The sequence below is a fragment of the Balaenoptera musculus genome, chromosome 20 (assembly GCF_009873245.2).
Source record: "Balaenoptera musculus isolate JJ_BM4_2016_0621 chromosome 20, mBalMus1.pri.v3, whole genome shotgun sequence".
Taxonomy (NCBI): domain Eukaryota; kingdom Metazoa; phylum Chordata; class Mammalia; order Artiodactyla; family Balaenopteridae; genus Balaenoptera; species Balaenoptera musculus.
In genome coordinates, this window is record NC_045804.1 from 54,328,079 (window position 1) to 54,355,389 (window position 27,311).

The following is a 27,311-nucleotide window of genomic DNA, read 5'->3' on the forward strand; positions in this document are numbered from 1 at the left end:
CTTTCTCTTGGTCAGTGTAGCTAGAAGTCTGCCAATTTTGCTAATCTTTCCAAAGAATCAACTTCTACTTTTGTTGACATTTTGTATTGATTTTTGTTCTCTGTTTCACTTACTTCTGCTTTACGTTTTATTACTCCCTTCCTTCTCCTTGCTTTGAGTCTAGTTTGTTCTTCTTTTTCTGTTTCCTTAAAGCTGTCAAGTTAGGCTGTTGATTTGCAATCTGTCTTCTCTTCTAATATATGCAATTACTGCCATAAGTCTCCCTCTGAGTAGTACTTTCACTGCATCCCACAAACTTTGGGTGATTTCATTTTGGTGATTTCACTTTCATTGAAATTGAACATGAGTACTGTGAAATAATTTACTGAAATTATTTCAATAAATAATTTCATTGATTACTTCATTTTGTAACTTCATTTTATTAATATTTAGTTCAGAATATTTTGAAATTTTTTCTTGAGACTTCTGTGATCCATGTGTTTGTTTGTTTGTTTTTTAAATTAATATACTTTTAATTTTTTTTTTTTTTAAAGTATTTGTTTATTTATTTATGGCTGTGTTGGGTCTTCGTCTCTGTGCGAGGGCTTTCTCCAGTTGCGGCAAGCGGGGGCCACTCCTCATCGCGGTGCACGGGCCTCTCACTATCGCGGCCTCTCTTGCTGCGGAGCACGGGCTCCAGACGCGCAGGCTCAGTAGTTGTGGCTCACGGGCCCAGCCGCTCCGCAGCATGTGGGATCCTCCCAGACCAGGGCTCGAACCCGTGTCCCCTGCATTGGCAGGCAGACTCTCAACCACTGCGCCACCAGGGAAGCCCCATGTGTTATTTAGAAGTGTGTTCCGTTTGTTTTTAATTTTTTCTTGGAGTATGGTTGCTTTACAGTGTTGTGTTAGCCTGCACTGCACAACAGAATGAATCAGCCATACGCGTACAGAGATCCCCTCCTTTTTGGACTTCCCTCCCATTGAGGTCACCACAGTGCATTAGGTAGAGTTCCCTGTGCTATATGGTATGTTCCCATCAGGTGTCTATTTTATACATAACATCAATAATGTATAAGTGTCGATCCCAGTCTCCCAATTCCTCCCACCCCACCCTTTTCCCCCTTGGTATCCATACATTTGTGATCCATGTGTTACTTAGAAGTGTGTTGTTTAATCTCCAAATATTTGGGGATTTTTTAGATATCTTTCTGTTATTGATTTCTAATATAATTACTTTGTGGTCTAAGAACATGCCTTGCATGATTTCAGTTTTTAAACATAAAGTGTTTTATGGCCCAGATCATGGTTTATATTAGTGAATGTTCCATGTGAGCTGGAGAAGAATGTGTATTCTGCTGTTGTTGGATGGAGTATTTTCTCTCTTGGTTGACTATCTGGGATTTTTATGTAATGTGTATCTTATCAGGTAAATAAGTGTATTTATAACTAAAAGTAAAAGTGAGGAGCTTCCAGTGAATATTTACGCAACACAGTACTCATGCTCAAAACAAAATGCACAGGTCTCCAAACTAATTGTCGCTGACAGGCAGAGAACATAACACAGTGGCCATTATGCTTCTCTGGACGCTTCTTTCAACAGCAGTTACTGTCAGTCTTAGCTAAGGATCCATTGTCAGCTCTGGGCTACTGATACCCTCTCTCTCTTTTCTTTTCTATCCCTGACACACTATGTAAATAATGGTCCCTTATTTCAAGGAAATGTAAAAATGCTCCCTTCATAGAAATTACTAAAAATGATTTTTGCTGTTTTTATGATAGGATAATATATTATGATACTGGCAATGCCTTAATTTGGTTAACAATTAGACTAATTGACAAATATCTTTAAAGATATAGATGTAAATCTATATCTTTTTTTATAATATATTTATTTTTGTCTGTGCTGGGTCTTCGTTGCTGCGCGCAGGCATTCTCTAGTTGCGGCAAGCGGGGGCTACTCCTCGTTGCAGTGTGCGGGCTTCTCACTGCGGTGGCTTCTCTTGTTGCGGGAGCACGGGCTCCAGACACGTGGGCTTCAGTAGTTGTGGCACGCGGGCTCAGTAGTTGTGGCTCGTAGGCTCTAGAGCGCAGGCTCAGTAATTGTGGTACACGGGCTTAGTTGCTCCATGGCATGTGGGATCTTCCCAGACCAGGGCTCGAACCCATTTGCCTTGCATTGGCAGATGCATTCTTAACTACTGCGCCACCAGGGAAGTCCCGTAAATCTATATCTTTAAAGGTATCGATATTTAGCTTTATGATAAAGAGTGAGTGGAGCAATTATAATAAATTTAGCTCATACTTGCTTTTGTGTCTCAAATATACTGTGGTATGTCCTTATTCACTGAAGCAAAAAGTGATAAGATCTAAAAACTTAGTCTTTTTTTTTCTTCTTTTTACCATTACTTGCTACTAATCTGGCCCTGTAATTCTTTATGTTTTTCCTTTTTCCTCCCCTTTTCTCCCTCTGTCTGTTCTCAGCTTCAGTTTTGTAAACTCTTTCCTGTTACTCCCAGTCTGTCCCTAGACATGGATTCCTCTAGGAGTGTGCTGGCATTCTGGCTGCCTACCCAGCTCCTGCTTCCATTACTTGCTCCTGGAGGGTGTGTGTAATGAATGACTGTGATTTCTCTTTGTGTTTTAGCCTGAAAGAATAGACCCAAGTGCGTCACGACAAGGATATGACGTCCGCTCTGATGTCTGGAGTTTGGGGATCACATTGGTATGTTCGTGTTCACTCAACCTTGTTGTTGTCGTGTTATAAGACATTTAGAGATAAAAGAAAATTTAACCATAACCAGTCTTTCACCACTCATAAGAACATATCCGGTCTCTTCTAGTCTTTGATTTTATATACCTGTTTCTCCCTGCCCCCCAAGTGTAGAAAAACAAGTTTTTATCTTAAAAATCAAGCTAGAGTTGATTATTTCCCTTGTGGTTTTGTGAAGCGCCTAGGGCTCTTTAAGGTAGTGGCTCTGGATCTCTTGGCCACAGTTACTAGGAGTCAGAACTGTGCTCAGAGCAGGAACGGGGAGGCCAGCTCACCTGCAGTCGGTGCAGCAGCGCAGCTGCATCCCCATCTCAAGCCGGAGTCGTATGTCCAGTAATACTGTGGACAGTGTGTGTATTAGGTGCACATACTTATATGTATGAAGGTAGTTACATACTACTTGGAATCTTCTAATCACCGATTAGAAAAGTCACAAATGCTGAAAGTAATTCTATTGTTGAAGGACAAGAACCACCGAGGTGACAATTCTCAGTGAATGCCTTAGAACAACACTGAGCGAGAAGAGTGAGAAGACTACTTAGTTTGTAACTAACAAGCACAATGAAATATAAACTGTCTCACCTGTGGACTGTATTGAAATTTTGGTTCTATTTTAAAAATAGATTTATTTGCTGATTTCCTTATTACCAAAATTTGTTTTGAAGTTTTAGATCTATTTTCTTGTGCTTGCTGTTTTACCAGGGCTGAATGGCACTTTTCTGATCTCAGACAGAGCAGCTTCTTCCACATTGGAATTTTCCATCAGTATAGGTGAATTTTCCATCAGTATAGGTGGGGCTGTGTCCTGTTTGGTGGTAGGCAACCCAAAACTTTTCCTCCCATCTTCAGTAAGACCCCAGAGCCCCGAGACACCAGGTTCAGAGCAGTGAACTTTTCCTGTAGCTTATTAAGTAATCTCCATTTGCTCATTGGCATTATAGGGTGCTAAGATCCTCTTCCTGAGGATCACACACCCTTGTGAGCTGTCCTTGGTGCGTCGCTGTGCCACACCTAATGAATTCTGCGTCTAGAGACATGAAGGCTGACAGCTCAGCTCTGCACAAGACTCCATCTGGTTTCCCTTGTGACCAGACGTGGGAGACACCTTGTGGAGTCTTTTCTCAGTGTGAAGCCACTAACCAGAAGGGATTCCTTCCCAGTTAGTCAGGAGAGAACACAGAACTTGGGAATCTTTTAGGTCCGGTGACTGGAGCAAGACCTATAGCTACCAACTGAGACAACTGTTTGCATATAAGGGATAGTCACGATTCAGAAATACCTATCTATATCCAAGCCAGTTATGCTTAAAAAGCAAGTTTTTACTTTATTGTAAAAACAAAATTTTGTTCTGTGAAAGGTTTTAACATAGGAATATTTTTAGCAATTTCCTTTAGTACCTCTGGCTAAACTTTGTTTAAAAGCAAGGCGCTCAGTACTTATAATTGCTTTTTAATTTTTCATAGAGACATTATTTTCATAAAATTTTTTTAAAATTATGAGATGTGTGAAATTAACTTCTAAGATTCTAAGTCTTTCACCTTATGATGTTGTATCCTACTGTTTCCTTCTCTTATTAAAACCTGTTCTCAAGAATGAATCTAATGAAGCAATTCCCATTGCTGTGAATAATCAAGGAGGTTTACTTCTTCCCAAGCGTTTGTATTTTTATCAAAAAGAAACCTCAGCCAAAGGAGTGGATTTGCGCATGTGTGTGCGTGCCCACCTGCCTGCTTTCCCAGAGGCGCACGTGCAAGTGGAGACGGTGCTGAGCTGGAGGAGGCCTCTTGTGGGGAAGAAGGCCCTCCCGTACCAGCTTCCTGTCGGAGGATGGCTTTATGGTTGCTTGCTCGCCTTCCTTTCAGTGTGCAAACTGGTACTTTAATATTTGACTAAACTGACAAAATCAAATCTCAGTGGAAGAAGCTCCAAAACCGTCTTCTCAGATAGTGCTCTGTCTGTCATGTGCCATCTCTGATAAGTTTGGGGTCGCCTGTCAGTGCACGTAAAATGGGGTTCATTTAGGCCATGCTGCAGATTTAAACCTAGTTCTTGGAAAAAGCACAATTTCTAGGTTTCCATTGTCCTCAGAACAGAGTGGGAGAAAGATGAGAATACAATTCACAAATATGTTTGACCTGTGGCAGATATGGACATACTATCTTGATTTCTAAATATCCTTTCCACTTAGCCTTAATAATTCTGAAGATTGCACCTCAACCTGATCTTGATTTGAGTCAAGGCTTTTTCAAGAGTTTTGCTTGGAGTTTAGATTTACAGTGTGGTCTTTCCAGTGAGGAGTAATAAGTACTGGATTAATAAGTAATGCCCAGTGTATTTTGCTTTTTCCTCTGTGTTCTCTTTAGTACGAATTGGCCACAGGCCGATTTCCTTATCCAAAGTGGAATAGTGTGTTTGATCAACTAACACAAGTTGTGAAAGGAGACCCACCACAGTTGAGTAATTCTGAGGAAAGGGAATTTTCCCCAAGTTTCATCAACTTTGTCAACTTGTGGTGAGTATTTGATTTATGAATGCTCAAAGACATACGGTGAGAGGACAGTGAGGTAATTACTTAATCTTAGCCACAATGGTACTTTATACTGGGGAAGGGGAGCCTTCTTCATACCGCTCTGTCTTCTCAGCCGGGACTCTGGATCACCGTGGCTACACGGAAGGCCCCAGTAGCCTGGCGAGGCGCCGCTCTCTTATTCTGCTACTCAGGTACTGATGAAAAGCAGATGTGGGTGGCGGAGAAGCTGCTGCCTCCAGGTCCCTAGTGCCTTGTACAGAAATGCAGCCTAGGCGAGACTGACCGTCTTATTCTGACGTGGCTCTAACAATGAAGTTGTGCCAGAATCACTTGGAAGCTTTTACTAAGTTAAGATCCTGCCAGATCAGACTTTCAGGGCTTGCTCTCTGCTCTGACCTGACACATAACCCAGCTGGGTGTACGTAGTAGTGTCAGGCCCAAAGCTCAGTTGGTAGAACCATATACTGGCTCACGGAGACCTCATTCCAAGGAACCTTATTCCAATAAAGTTCCTTATTCTAGGAACCCCACGCCTGATATTGTTCACTCCCCTTTTTACAGGTGTGTATGTGTTTGTAGCATGTAAGAATAAATATACACTGATATGGCAACAGGACAGTCGTGCCTTGTTATCTAAATTTTAAATAAAACCTGTTTTGTTATCATTTGAATATTTTTGATAATTATTCTGTTTATCCAACATGATTTAAAAGTAAAATATATTTATGAGCAAAAAGCCAGAGCATTTTGTATATTCTTCTTTTCATTCTTGAAAATGTTTTTCTTTTTCTTAATTTTTTCTTTCCAGGAATGCTGTCTCTCTCTACTCTTAGGTCCTGTAAAGCTAAGACTTAATGTTTCACGGTCTAGCATTGCCCTCTTTTTGAATATGTAGAAAACATTTGTTTGACTCCAGTTTTCAAGTCCCTTTCATCCTCTCTAACCAAATTCTACTTTTGTGTTGGTTTTCAGAGGGGAGAAGAATACCTCAAGATTTTTAGATAGAAGAGGGCCATAAGGATGACTCAAATTGGCTGCTTTTTCCTTTTAAAAAACAATCTACTTTTACCAATTTGCACACATATATACAGTATATAATTGCAAAATGTGATCATTTTATATATTCCACTTTAATGAAATATTTGGTTAAAAGAATCTGTGTGAGTCATAGAGCATAATATCTAAAATAATCACCTGGGAACACTCCACCAGGACTGCTTTCTTCTTAATTCCTGATCTCTCTATTGGTTTTGTTTTATATGTATATATATTTATATTTACTTTTTATTTCTGTGTCCCGTGGTTCAAGTTCTCGCCCATAAATAATGGTTATAGACTTGAATCTCACGTTGTTTTCCCTGAGTAGGTACATAGTTCCATCTCATTCCAGATCATTAAGGTCTACAGTTGAAGTATTATCTGTTTTTGTGATATGCTCGTATCAGCTCTCCACATTTGTCCATTCTCCCTTCTACTATCCCTGAGCATTTTCTGTTATCTAACCTGGATCATTCAGATTCCTATTTGGTTTCCTCATAATCCAATATCACCTTGTTCCAAGCCATTTTCCTTCTTTTTGTCACAGCTGTATTTTTTTATGATGCATGTCTATCCAATCATTACTTCTTGCTGAAAACTGTTTAGAACGTGCCTTCTTAATGGAGTGCTATCACCCCTAAGGGACAAAAATTTGTTCTGGAGAGCCAGAAAAATCTTGCATAGTATAATGGTTTGTAGCAGATATGCAGTATTTAACTTTCATGGGAAGGGAGGGTAATAATGAAAAAATGATGAAGAAGCATGAAGTCTAATGCTAAGAAAAGCAACAAATGAAAACCTACCATATAGCTCAAGGAACTCTACCCAGTGCTCTGTGGTGACCTAAATGGGAAGGAAATCCAAAAAAGACGGGATAAATATATACATATAGCTGATTCACTTTGCTGTACAGTAGAAACTAACACAACATTATAAAGCAACTATACTCCAATAAAAATTAATTTAAAAAAAAAAGAAAGAAAAGCAACAGACTAGAACATAAAGCTGCTTTTAATTGAGATGAGATTATGGAATAGTCTAAAATACACTTAAAATAAGTATATTTAAGATGCCCAAGGAAGTAAAGGTGTAAGTTTCATTAAAACTGAGGAAGAAGTAAACAGAAATGAAACAGTTGGATATGAAAACTAATTAGAAGGCTTGGAAATGAAAAAACATAGCTATTGATACAAAGATACAACAGATGTGATGTACTCTGGACTGGAAACACTTGAAGACAGAGTTGGGGAACTGGAAGATGGACTTGAAGGGTTTCCCCAGCATGATGTAGACTAATGTGTATGAAAGAAAATAGTTAAAAATCAGTGAGAAGAGAATGAGTAATTCTAAGATGTATATAATGGAAATGAAAAACAACTCTGAAAGTGGAGAAACAATATTTAAGGAGATAATAGTGGAAAAGATTTGAGAATTGATCTAGGATAGGTGCTCAGATTTCAGTTAAAGTCTCTGTATCACGTAGGATAAATAAAGGTAAATTTATACGAAAATGCACTGAAGCAAAATTGCAGAACAATGATAAAGTAAGAGTTGGCAGGAAGAGAACTTAGAGTACCTGCAAGAATGAATGAATCAGACTGACAGCAGACTTGTCATCAGCAACACTAGTTGCCAGAAAACAGTGGAGTCATAGCTCCAGACTGCTGAGGAAAAATAATTGTCAGCCTCATCCTAAAATTTTATACATGGGCACTCAATTATCATTCAAAATAAAGAGGAAATACAGATTTTTTTTTTTTCAGGAAGGGAAAGCCTAAGAGTTTACCATTTATAGATTGTTTTGAAAAGATATATTTGACCAAGAAGAAAAGTAAGCCCAGCAAAAGGGTGTTGCAGGTTGGTTCCCTGGAAAGCAGGCTTTGGGGACAGTAATAAGTGTACAGGAAGTTGGTTAATTGGTAGGTGGTGATCTTTGGATCAACAAATAGCAAAGGGAGGGAAAGCAGGGTTAGGCAGAAAGGGGAGCTGGGCTGCAGTGCAGCCTCAGCAAAAGCCTCCACCAGCCCCGTAGGAAGCTGTGAAGCTGGGCTGGCCCTCCAAGGTTGACTCGTACGGGAGGAGGGTCTTGGATTTTTATGCCCCTTTGTGGATCAGTCATTAGATACAGGCTGGCGCCAGAAGGCCAAGGTGGCTCTCTTCAACTGATGCCATCCCTTAGAGGCCACAACCGAGGGCTGCCTGCTGGCAGCCCTCCCGGCAGTGGAGGAGTAAGTCCTTCATTCCTAAAGAGGGCATCTGTGTAGCACAGTGAGGCGTCCACTACAGAAGGTGCAGCTGTGAAGAACAGCACTGAGTTTAGATATAGGGGACCTGTATTGCCTAGATTCACGTCTGATACTAAAAAAATGAATGTAATTGAGGTTGGAGGAGAGTGGTGATTAAGGTACGGTCCAAGATAGATCGGGAAAATACAAACAAAATGAAAGCACTTCTGGCAACATTAATTAGACGAGGTAGAATTGAAGGGGAAAATGTCAGCAGGGCAGAGGTTTTTAATATATCAATATAGTCCTTAGTGACGTTGTACTACTGTAAACTTTTGGAACAAAGAACAGAATTAAGATACAGAGTGCAAAAATGTTTTAATTCTAAGGATAAGTTTATAAAATTCATATGTAGTTTATCTCCCAGACTCGCTGGATTACAAGTTTCTCTTAGGGTAGTGTCCATATATATGTGTATATATTTAGAAACACACAGATACACAGACATATACACTTACAATTTTATACTTATACATGCATTCATACGTTTAACTACATAGTATTCTAACATGTAGCTATGCCATGATTTATCCAATTTTCACCAGTTAACTTGTTTCTAATTTTTCACTAATGCTCCTACATTGAATATCTTAAGGGTAAATCCTTAGATTGTAGATTGCCTAATTTTTTGTGTGTTTTTTATGTTTGGCAGGTTGTCTGCTTTGTGACTTTGTATCTGATGGAAAAAACAACTACGTATTTGATTGTAATATTTTGTTCGTGAAAATAAAAATACTTGGGTAACTGTGTGTCCATTTTAACGATGTTAATTTTTGTGTTATTTTAGCCTTACCAAGGATGAATCCAAAAGGCCAAAGTATAAAGAACTTCTGGTGAGTCTGAGACTTTGGGAACTGGAGATATCTCCTCACTCCTGAATCCTCCAGCATGCTGGTTCACTAAGCAAGCAGCCGGCCTCTCTGTCATAGACTGCTTGACCTTAATGAGTGTTGTTAAAGAATGTTTTAAAGCAAAGAGATTTGGAAAGAGAAAATTTGTAGGTCTAATTTTCCTACTAATTTACTAGCTAGATTCTCATGGAAAATTTTGGCCTTTACATGTTATAAAAACTACCCGAAGGAGCTTGAACATTCACTCTGAGGAGCCATTTTCCACTGCGTGGTCTGTGTGTGTAACACAGCCATAGGAATTTATTGTGCTTATCCTGCTTTTATTAAAAGCTCTCACACAAACTGACATCGTATGACCAATTCTCATTTCTTTGAAAGTTCTCACCCTTCCATGGAACTCGGACTTTTTAAGCAGTCTACCGGATCTGGCCTTGGTCTTGGCAGTGAAGAAAGTCCTGTGACCTAATAATGTGGGAATATTTTAGGAAAAGACCCACTTGTCACACTAGCTTCTGGTTCTCCAAGGATGTTAGGTAGAACTCCAGTCAACCCCAGCACTGACTAAACGTATTTGGTCAGTGTACTTAGCAAAGCTATGAAAGAAAAATATCGCTGGGGGTGGAGGACGAACAAGTGAGTTTGCAAGGCAGATACAGAGCCATGGGCTTTGGAGAGCACAGCACACAAGCTCATGGGAGAAGTTTCCATTGTGCCTCTTTTGGAGTGGGGGTCAGAAGGGTCGAAACTGAAACCTTTTTGTAAGGTCCTCCTGCTACATGTGGGGAGATATGGGAGGTTGGAGTTTATGCCTGTGTCCCACGAGGAATAGCGACCGGGATTCATGCAGTTCTTCTTGGCTCTCAGATGGCGGCGGAGGCTCCAGCTATGTTTTGTGCTGAGGAATGTACCGTCCTGGTACACAGATAAGTTTCCAGACCTCACAGCCAGGGTGGCTCCTCCAGAGCCTGACACCGTGTATCGTATCTCAGCGGCTCACACCCATGAACACGTCTGCGTGGAGTGCAGACTGTGCTTGCCTTGCTACAGTCGTTTACAGCTCGACCTGGCCGGAGCCTGCAGTTCTGTGCTGTGTCGAAACTGGGAAAAGTTCCGTGTGAGCTCTGGTGCGAATATTGATCATTTTTCTTTTCTTTTTCTGTTTTTCAATATTCTTGCAGAAACATCCCTTTATTTTGATGTATGAAGAGCGCGCTGTCGAGGTCGCATGCTATGTTTGTAAAATCCTGGATCAAATGCCAGCTACTCCCAGCTCTCCCATGTATGTCGACTGACATCGCTGCTACGTCAGACTCTAGGCAAAAGGGCTGAGAGGAAGCAAGATGTAAAGAATCTTCATCCTGTACCACAGTGTTTTTATTGCTCGCCCAGACACCATGTGCAATAAGATTGGTGTTCGTTTCCATCATGTCTGTATACTCTCGTCACCTAGAACGTGCATCCCTGTAATACCTGAGCGATCACGCAGTGTTAGTGCCGGTCAGAGAGACCTCATCCTGCTCTTTCGTGATGGACGTATTCATGAAATGTGGAAGTTCGTATGATCAATTTGTTGACCGTGATTAGATCACATCTTAAATTCATTTCTAGACTCGAAACCTGGAGACGCAGCTACTGGAGTGGTGTTTTGTCAGACTTCCAAATGCTGGAAGGATGCGGTGATGGGTGCGCTGTGTCTGAACACAGACTCGGGCTGGAGTGAGAAGAGCGGGCACGGCCAGTGAGACACATTGCCTTCTGGAGCTGGGAGACGGAGGAGGGGTTTACCTTCTTCACCAAGTGCAGTAGGTTGACTGGTGTGACATTCTGTTGCGTTACAGCCACCGTCGATGTCTGGGGATGGGTGTACTTAGCCAAATTCCTTCCCTGTTTGAGATATCATGTTAGATCAGAAGGAATTTATCTTTACCAAAAACCATGTTGCGTTCAGAGAGGTGAACACTAAAAGATTGAGACAGGACAGAACGTGTTCTTTTCTCCTTCCCCAGTCCTCTGCTCTTCGCTGGGCAACTCCGGAGTCTGCCACTTGTCAGAGAAGGTGCTGATCCTAAGAACTTTCATGCTCAGAATTCGGTGTGCTGCCAACTGGATGTTCCACCTGCCACAGACCACCTGGACTGGACGAAGAAAAGAGTGTGGAGGGCAAAGTTTACAGATGTTTTTAATCCTAGAATCTTACCTGGAACAACTTGTAGCAGCTACATATTTCCCCTTGGTCCCAAGCCTGATGCTTTAGCCATCATAACTCACTAACAGGGAGAAGTAGCGGGTAGCAATGTGCCTTGATTGATTAGATAAAGATTTCTTCTAGGCAGCAAAAGACCAAATCTCAGTTGTTCGACATCACTGGCCCAGGTCTTCAGCTTCTGCATCTCTTTGCCCACCTGTGTGGTATATTGCCACTATGTGACTTCTGCTTAATCCAATATTTCGCCTTTTTCTCCTATATCAGAAACATTTATAATTACCAAGGATGTTCCTTACCAAGGATTTTTAGCCCCCAGTCTCTTACATGCTCTACTGTTTAAAAGGCTGAGAAGCGTAGGGCCCAGCTGATGTGGTAGGTGATGAAGGAGCATCTTTTCTAGAGACACCGCTTGACCAGAGGAGGATGGGAAACGGCAGTCTCTTAGGTGAGACCATCACCTGCGAGAATCTCGAGCAGGTCACCACCATTTCTTGGAATTGGGAGTCTACAAAAAGACAAAAACCAGAAAACCCCCAAGGAACCCCAGAATAGTTCTAAGAGGCCGTTTAAATCTGCCATCTTCTGCTGTCCTTCCTCCCTTACCCATGGGCCGGGTCTCAGTGGTTTCCCTCTGGCCTCCCTGGCCCCGAGCGTTTGTGTGACAGTCGGTCAGGCAGCACCGTGAGTGGCTCCCGCACACTGGAGTAGAAAGCTGCCGTGGTCTGAGACGCAGATGGGGCTGCGACGGAACCAAATAGTGGTAGGTGTTGCTGTGTCTCCTCCCAGGTGACGGTCACAAACACTTCTCAACAATAAAGGGAGAATGGTGCTGTTTACGGTTACATCCCTGTAAATTTCAGAATTCACCCGTGGTTTATCGCTTTGGTCCACTTGCCTGGTTTTCCTGTTTTCTCCCCCATGGCACCTGAAGCCCAGGCTTCCCAGTGCTCTACAGGAGGCCCTGCAGTGTCTGCCTCTGACCACACCAAGCCATCCTCCTCCACCGTTCCCGGGGACACCAGAGGAATCTGCATCTCTGCTGCCAGCCTTCTGTCGGCTCAGCATAGGGTCACTTTGCCATGTACCAATGGAGATAGAAGCAATTCTGACTGTCCAGGAGCTAATCTGACCGTTCTGTTGTGTGGATGACCACATAAAAAGGCAATTTTAGTGCATTAATCATAGATTATTATAAACTATAAACTTAAGGGCAAGGAGTTTATTACAATGTATCTTTATTAAAACAAAAGGGTGTATAGTGTTCACAAACTGTGAAAATAGTATAAGAACTGTACATTGTGAGCTCTGGTTATTTTTCTCTTGTACCATAGAAAAATGTATAAAAATTATCAAAAAGCTAATGTGCAGGGATATTGCCTTATTTGTCTGTAAAAATGGAGCTCAGTAACATAACTGCTTCTTGGAGCTTTGGAATATTTTATCCTGTATTCTTGTTTGAATTCTTCCTCTATTTAAGATATATACATGGAATCGAAGTGTTTATGTAATAGTTCTATCCTTTTGCCTGCAGGTCAGTTGTAATAAATCTAGGATGTGATGATGACTTTGTAATTTGATTTTCTGAAGCCAGACCCTGAGAGGGGAAAATCAAGTAAATTCCATTAAATTATCTGTGCATTTCACATTGGGAAAAATTCTCTTCTTCTGGAAGTGTGTATGGCTTCTTTCTCCCCCCCCCCCCCCCCCCCCGCCCCTTCTTCTGGTTGCTGTTTCTCTGCTTATTCTTCTTGGAAAGAAGCTTTGCTTTCTGTTTGAGCGGGCGTGATGATGGGGTCAGTTCAGATTTGTTTCTTTCTTGGTTGCCCTGGCCTGACCCAGCATTTCTTCCTGCTGAAGGAGGAGGGTGCCGTGTCACGGCGGAGAGACAGCGTGTGAGAACCCGGCCTGCCGCGGCCCGACGTCTGGCTGCCGGGCAGGCATCAGACGTCAGCTCAGATGCCTTCGTTCTCGGCTACTCGAGAGAGGAGGGGGTAGGGAGGAGATCGGTGGGTCAGAGCCCTGCAGAGGTCAGGCCTGGGAGGTTTATGGATGGAGGACAGTGGAAATGAGCAAAAGCCTTAGAGGCCTGGGAACTACCACAGAGAAGAGCCTGGAGCTCCAGCCCCAGACCGACCTGTTGTGCCCCCAGCTGTCGCTCGTTGACGACATCCTGACTCGTTGAACACAGACTAATCCAGCACCTTACCCTTTTCCTGTGCCTGCTGCTGACCTGATCTCGGAGGCAGGAGACACCATCACAGAAGCAGGTGTGGTAGCTATCGAGCATTGTCCAAGGAAGGGTGTGGCCAGAGGAGTCCTGGCCCCTCTGGCTGAGCCTTGTCTGCTGGGGAACGGAGACCCCGTGGAGTTTCCAGGTCCCAGCTGAGCACCAGCTGTGCGCAAGACAGAGTGTCGCAGGTGGACCATGTACTCCGTGCTTCGTGGACACTACCTGTGTTTGCTAACCTCAGCTTATCCTGACTGTAGCCTTCCGAAGTCAGGTGGTAGAGGCCCTTTTTAGAGATTAGAAAAATACAAGGCTCAGAGAAGTGAAGTTCTGGCTCTGATAACAGTAGGGAGGAGAGCTGAGATTCACATACAACACTTACCATAAGAAATTACATTAATTAAAACACTGCCATCAAGAACGTGTTGAGCTGAGCGCCGGGAGATTGAACTATGGGGATAGCTCCACTCACAAGCCTTACCAAGGCCTGCTTTGCTGTCTTGAAGTCCGAGGTTCTGGGGCCACACTGGGGCTTAGTGGCCGCCATGAAGGCAGCTGTGTAGAAGGTAGTTACTTAGAACTAACCAGAGAACTCTAGGTCCTAATTCTTAAGCGCAACATCTGAGAATTCGGTGTAGAAGCCTTGAGGTCCCCATCAACATGATGACGTAATGTGGCAGTCACTGAGGCAGGAAAAGGACTTGAGGTGGCTCTTTTAGTATTAAAATGCCCTTTCACTTCTTGATTCCATCCATCTGTCTTAGCTGCAGGAGGATAGATTAGGGATGCATGAAGTCTTGAAGGTGCCCGGATGCTGGCTGCCCGTCTTAGAGGTGCAGAGGTGGTTTGTGTCCCCAGCTCTCAGCCAGAGCTGTATGCTCCAGTCACATCCACAGCATCTGTGCTTGTTACTGGTGATGCGACGGGTAAAGAACCTAGAAACTGTTGGTCTTGACCTTGTTGGCTCCCTTAAATACCTTGTTAAGTGGTTTGAGGGAAAATCCAGTCAGCAATGGGTGGCTTCCTTCGGAGGGTCCACTGTAAGACAGGTGTCGTGGAAAGTTGGTATTAGACCGTGTAGTGTAAGGAATGCCCATAGTCTGTGAAACATCAGCTTCCATTGTCTTCTGGGGATTTACTACAGACTAAAGTGATGTATTGTTTGGTCTTCTCCATCTTTCAGGTAAATGAATATCCAGGAATTGTCATCTCAAACCTTGAAATCATCATATGGGTTAATAATTCAATATCCGCAATAACAAATTATTTCTGATGATATGCCAAAGTGTATTTATATTTCTTAAATGTAAAATGTGATTCTACTATTTAAAATTGTCAATCCATATATAGCATAGTGTAAAGTCAAAATTGAGTCGTCATAATGTATAATGAGTCAAATTTCTATCTGCATGTGAAATTTCTATCTACATACACATTTTGCTGAAGAACTGTGAAATAGGACTTCTAGTTTTTCATAGCACTTACTGATTTAATATGAAGACAACTCTTTGAGGTCGAAAGGGTATTGTTTCCTCAGTCTTACAGGGACTGTAAGTTAGGAAGTTAGCTTACATTTAACTTCCTAAGTAGTTAGGAAGTTGCTTAAGGTCATAATCATGTAAGGAATTGTACATCATGCCAAGGAAGGACTTTATCTCATAAGTGCTGGAGAACCAGATGAGATTTTAAGCAAGCAAGTGGTTTGATGTGTTTTGTACTTTGGAAAAATCATTTCAGTGACTATGTACGCTGGAATGGAAGTGGGGAGATCTAAGACCAATTAAGAAACTTGGAATATTCTAGGCAAAAGTTGGGGGAGGTGTAGTAGTGGAATGGACAGGAGAGGATTTAAGCGACAGCTTGGGGTGGAATTAGCTAACTGGCTCCTGATGAGGGGAAGAAAGGGGTGGGGTGGGAGCCTGGAAGAAAGTTGTTTTCCGGCTTGAGTGATTAAGGTTCCTGTACAGAATCTGTGCCATTCACAACCTTTCATTGTTTACTGAACCTGCTCTGCTCTGCTCTGTTATGCCTTCTTCTTGGTGTCTAAGCTTGTCCCTTCCATTTGTAATTCTTTTCTTCACTTGTCTTTTGAAAGCACCTGCTTATTCTTTTAAGACCTGGGTTAAATGTCACACCCTCTGGGAAGCCTTTCCCAATTCTGTCCTCTAAGCTCTAATCACTTAAAAAAAAACAAAACAAAACTCCATGCAGCATTTAATCATGTTTCATTAGTTGTCTCTTTCCTTACTCATTTGTGAGTTGAGGTCAGCCTTAGTCATCTTGGTGGCCCAATGGTGTAGTCAGTGTGGCCGTCCTACAATGACAGTGCTTTTCAGTTAAAAAGGACATGTAAGCCTGATATTTTCACACCTGAAGGTAGCATTTCATCCTGTTGAACCTAGATGATTTTTTCCTAGAACAGCGCGAAGTGAGTTGGATTTACATGTCCATGGCATATTTCTGCTAAGAGCAAGGAAGTGAACGTGGACTGTAGTTGGCGCACCACACAGTCAATCGTCAGCAACGCAGTCTTAGGTCCTGTGTGAGCAGAAGTAGTCAACTGTCACTGACATGTACTAGTGACGTCTGTTGCTGACAGCTTAAATACCATTAACAGTACTCCTAACTGGAATAACTACACTGGTAATTACAAAATAAAATTACGTATTTTAAAATGCTTTCCCCAGTTGGCACAAAAGTAAGGAATGTCCGAAGCACCCCCATAAAGAGAAGAAGCGGGAGCTCTTTATCCCAACCTGCTTTCTCCTGTTTCTAGAAAGTAAATCCATTCTCAGAGCATGAAGAGTTGCTTCAGTTGAGGACAGAAAAAAGTGTTAAGAACTTGCTATGAGCAACTTTTGTTCCTGAAGATGTGAGGGCCTTTTGAAAGTTGTCTAACCAAGTGCTGACAAGTGAGTCTCATGCTGAGAGTTTCTGCTGAACCTTGGTAACCTTGAACTTCTGTGTTTAAAATTATGCAGGGTTCAGGGCTTAGGAAGTAAGGTGTGGTGCCTGCCGCATGTGGGATATCTACTAGGAAATCCTCCAGGAAGGCTGGGACTTCAAAGGGCCACGTACAAAGTATAAAGTGGACAAAGAAATCTGCCAAGTGGTGGAAGATGGAATGGAAACATACTTGCCTTCGTCTTGGCACTGGACGCAGGAAATTTTAAAAAATCTCCAAGAATCCATAACCACAAGTCAACTTCCATGTGGGTTCATGGTTTGAATTCACACTACCTCTGTGGTCCAAAAACCCAAGCAGAGAGTTTAAACGGACCTAGGTTAGTATCGTCCCCAGGTGATTGGCAGAAGCAACTCAAAATCATCTTTGGAGGAACTCTTCCTTCAAGTCAGGTTCAAAGGATTACCACAGGTAAGGCTCAAAGGAAAATGAATAGCTCACAGTCAAAAATCACAAAGACACAAACAAGATGCTGAATGAGAACCAGCAGAGACCACAAGCAGTAACAGGGACTTATCAGATGAAGAATATAAAATAAATGTTTAATATGTTAAAGAAATCAATGGGAAGTTTGAAAATATGAGCCCAGGAATAAGAGACTATTAAGTCTATTGAGAAGTGAAAATGATCAAATAAAACTTCTCTAATTGAACAATGTAGAGATTGAAGTAATAAAGTGAGTGGTGCGGTGGAGACTTCTTCCTTCTTCCCCCACCCCACCCACCCAGAATCTTCTCCTTTCCTTCCTTTTAGCAATAAAAACACGAGTTTTATTTGGGCATATAGTTGCCTAGCTAGTGACTATTTCCCCCCTCACTTTTATTTAGATGATTGGTTATTAACTAATAGGAATATAATGAATACTTGTGAAAATGTAAGTCATAACTCTAACAATAACCTGTATCTAACCACACAGTTTACTTATTATCACATTTCCCTGCTTTTCCTGACACAAGGTAATCCTCTTCCTGAATCCCCGTGGTGGTCATTCACTTGCTTTCCTTTCTAACTATTTTATCTTTTTTTTCTCCCTCCCTCCCTCCCTCCCTCCCTCCCTCCCTCCCTTCCTCCCTCCCTCCCTCCCTTCCTTCCTTCCTTCCATAGGTAGGTAGGTAGGTAGGTAGATAGATAGATGGATGGATAGATAGATCAAGAATATTTTTGAGTTTAGGTCTTATATTTTATCAAAAAGTCATGCTGTCTATACTATTTCAGGATTTTTCCTCTTAATATCCTATTACATCCATATTGCATTTTAATTGCTGTATAATATTCCATTGCATTAAAAATGGGTTATTCTCCCATTCATGGGCATTTATTTCCAGATTTTTCTAGAGTGAACAGTACCACTATGAATATTCTTGTCCATGTGTCCTGCTTCACAAGTGACAAAATTTCCTTTGGGTGCTTGAGTCAAATTGTGGGATCAGAAAGTATGCATTGAATGTTCAACTTTAAGAGACAATACCAAACTGTTTTCCAAGTAATTGCACTAATTTACTCTCTACGTCTTTCCCAACATTTGGTATTTCAGACTTAATTTTTTCCAATTGAAGAAGTTTAAAGGGTGTCCCACTGTGACCTTGATATGACTTTCCCTAATCACTAATGATGAGATGCCTATATACACATTTATTAGCCAGTTAGCTTTCCTCATTCATGTTTCTGCTCAGTTTCTCATTAGGTTATTTATGCTTTATTTATTGATTTGTTATTGTCATTTATATATTATTGGTCCAAATTGCTCATGGGTGTGTGTATTGAAAATACTTTCCCTCGATAACTTATCTTTTTACTTTTTAAAAGGTATCTTTTGATGAACAAATGTTATGAATATCAATTATTCAGACAGACAGCAGTATTGTATAATTCATGGTTTTTGCATATTATTTAAAAGACAGTATAAGATTTTATCCTAAGATTTAAAAATATTCACTCTATATTTTATACTAAGAGTTTTAAGGTTTTATTTCTGACATTCAAGTTCTAAATCCATTTGGAATTGATTTTTGTAAATGGTGTGAGGTAGAAATATAATTTCAACTTTTCCATGTGATAATCATTTTTTTCAGCTGCATTTATTAAACAATTAGTTCCTCCCTTCCATACTGATCAGACATTCCATCATTACCATATAAAAAAGCTTCAAACATGTATGGGATTTTAGGCTTTCGATTTTTTCCCATTGGTCACTTTGTCTCTCCCTCACCAATACCACATTGTCTTTACTACTGCTCCATCATAAACCCTGATATCTGATATCCCCTCCTGCCCTTCTTTTTTAACAGGTGTCTTGCCTATTCTTGACCTTTCCACCTCTATATACATTAAAAAAAACAAAACAAAACTATTGAGCTATAATTCTCATACCATACAAAGAGGAATCAGTACTTCATTCCTCTTTATGGCTGAATAATATTCCATTTATGAGTCTAGCACATTTTGTTTATCCATTTAAAGTGTACAATTCAGTGAGTTTTAGCATATTCACAGATATGTGCAACCATCACTGCAGTCAATTTTAGAACATTTTCACCACCACAAAAACACCCCTACCCTTGAGCTATGACCCCCAACCAACTCCCTCCCCGCCTCAGCCCTAAACAACTGCTGATCTACTTTATGTCTCTATGGAGATTCCCTACTCTGGAGTGGAATCACATAACATGTGGACTTTTATGACTGGCTTCTTAGCATGTTTTCAGGGTTTATCCAAGTTCATCCAAGTAGCATGGTATCAGTCTTTTATTCCTCTTTATGTCTGAATAACAGTCCACTGTATGTGTCTACCACATTTTGTTTATCCACTCATTTGCTGAACGTTTGTGTTGTTTCTGCCTTTCGGCTATTATGAATAGTGCTGCTGTAAGTTTTTGTGTGGATGTATGTTTCTGTTTCTCTCATGCATATACCTACAAGTGGATTTGCTGGGTCATATGGCAAACTCTGTGTAATCATTTGAGAAACTGCCAGACTGTCTTCCAAATGGCTGCACCATTTCACATTCCCACTGGCGATGCATGAGAATTTCGATTTCTCCACATCCTTTTTATTTCCCCTGAGAGTTTTATGGTTTTAACTTTTAAATAGGTCAAATGGTTTTTGACCCATTTGATATAATCGTCACTTATGGTGGGAGGTAAGAGTCCAACTTCATTCTTTTGTGTGTGGCCGGCCCTTCAGATGTCCTGGTATCACCTGTTGAAAAGACTGTTCTTTCTCCCACTGAATAGACTTGGCACCCAAACTGTTGAAAATCAGTTTGCCATAGATATATAGGTTTATTTCTGGGCTCTCAATTTTATTCCATTTTCCTATATGTCTATATGTCTTGTGCCAGTACCACCCTACTTAATTATCATTGCTTCGTGGCAAGTTTTGAAACTGGGAAGTATGTGTCGTCCTACTTTGTTCTTCTTTTTCAGGGTTGTTTGACTATTCTGGATCACTTGAGATTCCATATGGATTCCAGAACCAGCCTTTCAGTTTCTGCAAAGAGGTCAGCTAGGATTCTTACCGGGATTGTGCTGAATCTATAGATCAGCTTGGGGGTCAGTTTACCATGTTAACAGTGTTATGTCTTCCGACCCATGAACATAGGGTGTTTTTCCATTTATTTAGCTCCTCTTAAATGTTTTTCATCCATGTTGTATAGTTTTCAGGATATAAGATTGGCACTTCTTTTGTTAAATTTATTCCTAAGTATTTTTGATGCCATTGTGAACAGAATTGTTTTCTTAATTTCATGTTTAGATTGTTAATGCAAGTGTATAGAAAGACAACTGATTTTTTTGTGAGATCTTGTATCCTGCAACCTTGCTGAACTCATGTATTAGTTTTAATAGACTTTTGTAGATTCCTTTGGGTTTTCTGTATACAAGGTCATAATCATCTGCAAATAGACATAGTTGCACTTCCTCGTTTTCAGCCTGGACGACTCTTGTTTCTTTTCTTTGTCTAATCTCCCTGGCCAGACTCTCCAGTACAGTCAGAGCCATCAGGGAGCAGATGTTTTCAGTGCCCCATGCGCACTGCAGCCTCCGTCTCCTGAGCGGGGGATGGGGAAAGGGAGCCCACCCCTCTCGATCAGACTCACCTGGGACTTGGTCCCCGAGACCGAGACCGGTAGCTGGAGGCAGCACGAGTACCTTTGGGGGAGAAAGTCGTCTGTCTGGGGGCGGGGAAGAGGGGCCTGTGGTTTGGGCTGCAGTGGAGCCTCCTCCTTGTCGAACGGAGACGGGGAGAGCCAGCAGGTCTTGGTTCAAATACCACAGACTTACTTTTCTTACTGAATTTTTGTAGGTTTTCTTGAATAGATGTTTGTTTGTTCTTTGCCTTTAGGACCATTTGCAGAGGCTTAAAATTTTAAAAAAAATTTTTTTTTTCACCAGTTTTGCTGGGGAGGGGTCAGTGGAGCCCTTCTTAATGTTATGGCAGATGTTGATCTCTTCTCTCTGATTTTAGAATAATCTCATCAAGTTCTTTGAAAATTCTGTTTTAATTTTTATTGGAATTGCAATGAATGTATAGATCAGTCGTTCTCTAACTTTAGCATAGAGCAGGATCACCTGGAGGGATTGTTAAACCAGGAATTGCTGGGCCTCACCCCTAGAGTTTCTGATTCGTTGGTCTTGGGCGGGGCCTCAAAATTTGCCTTTTTAACAAGTTCCCAGGTGGTGCTGATGCTGGTGGTCCGTGAACCGTACTCTGAGAACCACTGCTGTGAATCAATCTGGGAAGCATTGACATGTTGACCATATTATGCCCTCCTATCATAAACATGAGGTATCTTTCCATTTATTTACATCTTCTTTAATATCGCAATAAAATCGTGTTTTCTATAGAGGTCTAGCACATTTTAGTAAGATTATTACTAGGTAATTTATATTATCTGGTATTATAATATGATCTACTCTTTATATTTTTTACTTGTATACAGAAATTAATTGAATTTTGATATATGAATCTTGATATATGATATATACATCACATTGCTAAACTCCCCTTTTTTTCTCTGATAACTGGCCTATAGTTTGTTTTGGGTTTTCTATTTAAGTGGTTATATCATCTGCAAATAATGAATGTCTCATTTCCTTCTTTTTTTCCTTAAACCTTAATTTTGTTTTTATTATCTTATTATTCTGGCTATGACCTCTAATCCCACAGTAAATAGAAGGGGGGAGAAAAGCCATGTTTGTCTTATTCCTTATCTTAATGAGAGTGGATCTAACATCTCCCCATTTAGCATGATGTTTGCCCTGTTTTGTTTGTTTTGTTTTGTTTTAGTAGATATTCTTTCACCAAGTGAGGAAGTTTCCTTTTACCTTAAATTATGAAGAGTTTGTTTTGTTTTTAGTGAATGAGGTTAAAGTGTATCAAATGATTTGTTTGCATCTGCTGAGATCAGTATATGATTTTTCTTATTTAATCTATTACTGTGGGGAATTTTACTTACGGATTTTTCTAATATTCAACCATCCTTTAAACCATTCCTTAATTACTAGAATAATCACAGTTGTGTTTAGAATTTTCACATCCATAATCCATAATCCTGAGTGATGTAAGCCTGTACTTTTCCGTTCCTCTGAGACTTTTTTTTTTTTTTGAAATCAGGTTACTTTTGCCTGATAGAATGAATTGGGGAGTTTTTCCTCTCTTTTCTCAGACTAAGAATGCCTAGGTTTGAATCTTGGATCATCACTTACTGTTGCCACCTTGAGTCCTGTGTCTCAATTTCCTAATCTATGAGCTAGAAATAAAAGCAATAAGTGCCTCTCAGTGTTCTGGTGAAAATTTAATGAGAAAAATGCATCCAAAATGGTGACCACAGTGGTTCACCGGTGGAGCGCAATTATTAATAATCACGGCCTAAAAGGCAAGTTGCATTCATTCCGTCGACCACTTGGGGGAGCCATATAGCTGAAAAACAGACAAGTTCCCAGCAAGGTTAAGTAGAGATTCTAGTCTGAGAGGGAGAGTTAAGGGTCATCTAGTTTCATTCTCTCTTTTTTGCATTCAGGGAAACAGAAGCTCAGAGAGGAGAAGTGATTTGCTCATAGTCATGCAAGTAACTGGTAAGCTAAAGACTAGAGTCTTTTTATTCCCCAATTCATCAGCGAAGCACTTGAAAAAAATCAACTTTTGTTACAAGCCTACTAGGTTCCAAGCATGGCTAAATTTACTGCTCCTCCTTGTAGAGTTGAAAATCATCCTACCCTTCTCAAGTTCTCGGCTGATGAATTTGTGTTGTACTTTTTATTTCGTTGAGATCTTTGCTTAAAAAGGAATAGATTAACAGATATTGTTTAATACATCTCATGCCCTGATATATACACAGTTCTTACAAAATACAGGCAATGGGTATTGCTTTCAAGAAACTTACTGATACACAAGGATAAGGACACACACACACATACTCCCTTGGTGAGCTCATCCAATTTCAGACTTTAAGTATTCCCTGTAAGTGGTTAACTCTCAACTTTATATTCCCACCTAGATCTTCCCCCCGGACTTCAGGCTCATTCATCTAACAGCTTACACAACATTTCCACTTGGAAGCCGTGAGGCATCTCATGTTCTTGTTTAAAACTGGCTCCTTATCTTCTCCCATCCTGCTCCTCCAGCAGACTTTCTTAGTTCAGAGCAACCCCATTCTTATGTTTGCTCAGCCAACCTTCCAGTTGCCTTTAAACCCTTTCTCTCATTCTCCACGTTGCATTCACCAGCAAAAGTGTTGGCCGTGATCTTCAGGCTAAATCCAGAAACCGACCACTTCTTTCCACCTCCACTGCTCCCATCACGGTCCATGCCACCATCATCTCATCTCTGGTTGTTGCCATGGCTCCTAGCTGATCTCCCCGCGCCTGCCCTTCTGTAGCTTACTCTGCAGAGTGGCAGAGGGATGCTGTTAAAAATCTCTGTCGTGTCACTCAGTCCTCAGCTCAGAGACCTCCAGTGGTGGCCCATCTCACTCAGGCCCTTGTAACCGCCCTTCCGGTGGTGTCTCCAAATATCTCTAGCCTTGTCCCCTACTCTTTCCCCACCTGGCCTCTCAGCTTAGCCACACTGACCTCCTTGCTGGCCACCGTACATTCCAGGAAGCCTCCCACCTTAGACCTGTCTCCCTCGCCTGCCGTTCTCTGACCCCAGACGCCTGCAGAGCTCCCCCCTCACCTCCTTCCTTCCTGTCTGTGCCCCCACATCGCCCCTCACCACTCTTCAAAATTCCAACAGCCCCCCCCCCACCCACACTTCCTTTCCTTCTTCCATAGCACGTACACCCCAAATTCTAGATATTCCATTTATTTTGCTTAATGTCTATCTCCCTCCTGGAGAATGTTAGCTCTGTGAGGGCAGGGCTCTCCATTGTTTATTGCTACATCTCCAGCACAGAGCAGTGCTTAGCGCATTGTTGGAATGAAAGATACAGACTTCAGGAGCTAGTCTGTGTGAGGCAAGGGGTGCTAGGAAAGCAGTAAAACAGTTTTGACCTGCTTATCCCTGTTTGGTTTGCAGCAAGTTTCTGACTCCCTCTTGGTGTGGGCAATCATCTAGCCCTGTCCTTGATCTTACACATGAGTGTGAGGGTCTTTTTTTTTTTTTGCTCTAAAATTATGGGATGAGTTAATATACTGCAAAAGTTGCTGTACTGCACTCAGAGCCCGCAAGTTATTGTGAGGCAGGAGGCGGTGCTTCTTGGCGGGGAAAGTCACTGGCCACGAGATGGGTAGGATGTGATGAGGCAGACAGCGGTGCTGCATGCAGGAGATGTCTGGAGATGGTGGAAGGCAGGTCAGACAGTGACAGAAGGGTCCTTGAGGGGTATGATGGGAAACAAATCTAAAAAGATAGGTTGAAGCCATGTTTGCAGAGATTTGTCTCCAGGTCAAAGTCCAAACTCCTTAGTCTGGAATTTCGTGGGCGAGGCGCAAATGATTTCGAGCAGGAAAGGACCCAAATGGTAGTTTAGAAAGGTTCATCTATGCAGGATGGATTAGCGGGAGGTGATTCTGGAGTCGGACGGCTGTTCAAGATTTTTAGTCTTGGGTGGCAAGGGTGTGGACTCTCATGGGGACAGTAGGACTCCAGCTGGAAGAACAGCTGTGAGACGCATTGTGAGGGAACTTGGAAGAAGACTTGGAACTAGAAGGCTGGAAGTAAAGAACAGGGAAAAGAGAAAAGTCACTTAGATACGCAGCCAAGAATGAAAGGAAGAAAGAGGAAGGCCAGAGAGAAAGCTGCATTGTGGAGGAAGATGAGAGTTGCAGGGACTATCCTAGTGAGTTCGAGCCGCTATAACAAAAGTACTTTAGATTGGGGGACTTCAAACAGTTATTTCTCACAGTTCTGGAGGCTGGAAAGTCCAAGATCAAGGTGCCGGCAAATATGGTGTCTGGTGGAAGCTGACTCCTGGCTGGTAACAGCCACCTTCCCACTGTGTCCTCACATGGCAGGCAGGGAGAGGGAGTATGTCTCTTCCTCTTCCACTACGGGGACCCCACCCTCATGACCACCTCTAACCCCAGTTACCGCCCAAAGGCCACCTCCACATTCCGTCCCGTTGGTGATGCAGGTTTCAACATGTGAATTTTCGGTGGGCACCCACATCAGTCCATAGCACAGACTCTCAGTATTTCCCAGGTGAGGAGACTCAGGGTTGGGGTCCCCTTCTGAGTGTTCTCGAGCGAAGCACCAAAGTTGAAGAGAATATTCTTTTCCACACGGGAAGATCTGTGCTGTCTGAAAGCAGGACAGTGAGGAGAAGATCAAACATGCTCTGTAAGGAGCAAGCTGGAGAGGTTGTCCTTTACGAGGAGAGAGGTCTCTCACTTGCGGAGACAGAAATGTGGGCTGGCTGGAGCAAGAGAAAACATTTGGAGGCAGAGGTCAGGGAACACGGAGGAGCTTATTGCTAGGTGATGCTTCCCAGGGAAGAAGGAAGCGCAGTTAGCTGGCAAGGGTGGGATGAGACGCAGAAGTGGGATTGGGGCTTGTTAAAGAGGGGGAGGAACCTGGCTAAGGACGGTGACTGCAGAGCAAGTGCCCGAGCTCAGAGTCTCGTGACCAACAAGGTTAAATAGCGCTCACCTCTGCCACGACTCTCCATGCCCGTACCCTGCTTTATTTGTTTGCTTGCATTTATCACTATGTAAAATCATCTTATTTATTATTTGAATATTAATTTATGCCTTCCTCTTTAGAATGGAAATAAGGGGAATCTAATGCGTGAATGACGACAACGGTGAAGTTACTGGCCAGGAGCAAAGCCTGGGTGCCAAACGCACTTGGATCCAATGGAACCTTCCACCCATTGATCTTACCATCTTCTCACTGTTACTTACTCCTCTCCTGTTCTTGCTTCCTTCATAGCCTGCTTAAAATCCATGGTCAATCACTGAAATCATTTTCTTGCCCCCCTTCATTGTTGGTGTGGTTTCCAAACCATAACCCTGACATAATTTCACTCTTTACCCAACCCAACTCTTTACCCATCTGGCACCACACAAGCTTAAATGGTACAATGATCCTGTGTACACCAAAAAATACGCTTACCCTTTCTACAGAAGAGGGTGCAAAGGCCCTGAGTGAGGTTCAGTCTTCTTGATAGCCTATAACTTAAATAATATGATATAAAGTGAACTACTATTAATATATCTGTATTAGATGATAAGCGGAAAAGAGAAGAAAATAAAAATGTTTGCCGCATACACATACAGAGACATATTCATAACAAAGTAAGGAAGAAATACTTACAACAATGATAGTCCCCATAACAATGATAGTCTTCCCTGGTCACACGATTGTAGCTGATATTTATAACTACCTTGTTCCACTATTCTTTCCGTATTTCCTCAGCAAGCACCTCCTAGTCATGGTTCTTTGCCTGGTGAGGTGATCCAAACCTGCATTCCTGAAAGGACTGGTCCTGCCTGAATTGGATTGTAGTTTTCCACGGGGCAGGGTAGTACTGAGACCCTAAACAATCTCCTGTATTCCAGACAAACTCTTCCTCCTCTCTGTTGTGGAGTAGAGTCCAATTTCCCCTTGGGAGTCAGGATCAACCACCCCAGCCAGTACAATGACGCCTGACTCTGCCTATCAATTCAGAGGCATGAGGGTCTCAAAGTGGCCGAGTGGGAATAGTCTTAACTTCCAGTTTAATGGAATCACTATTGTATCTCCTGGTGGAAACATTCCTGCCTTTGGAACTCAGACCTCTAGACCAGCAGAGCGTAAGGTCATGGGAACAGGAAGCAAAACTTTTGCTAGCGGATCAGTAGGGGTAAGAGTGAGTGGTACCACTGCCATTTCCACCTCTTGATTCCTGGACCCATGAATCTTGGCTATGGGAGAAATAGCCCCATAGTTTAAATGCTGATTTAGAGCATATACAGACTCCTGAGAACATTACCCCAGGCCTGCAAGGTCAGGGAACCAAGGTGGGAATTCTGCCAGCT

At 42.0% G+C, this 27,311-nt stretch overlaps 1 protein-coding gene across 1 annotated transcript in view; it reads left to right on the plus strand.

Moving 5' to 3' along the window:
- MAP2K4 (mitogen-activated protein kinase kinase 4) overlaps positions 1-13,305 on the plus strand; it is a 103,294-nt gene extending 89,989 nt beyond the window's left edge. Inside the window, 4 exon segments of the mRNA XM_036836023.1 lie at positions 2,627-2,704; positions 5,116-5,264; positions 9,393-9,438; positions 10,635-13,305. Coding sequence (XP_036691918.1) covers positions 2,627-2,704; positions 5,116-5,264; positions 9,393-9,438; positions 10,635-10,748 — 387 coding nt within the window. The 3' untranslated portion in view covers positions 10,749-13,305.
- The last annotated feature ends 14,006 nt before the right edge of the window (positions 13,306-27,311 follow it).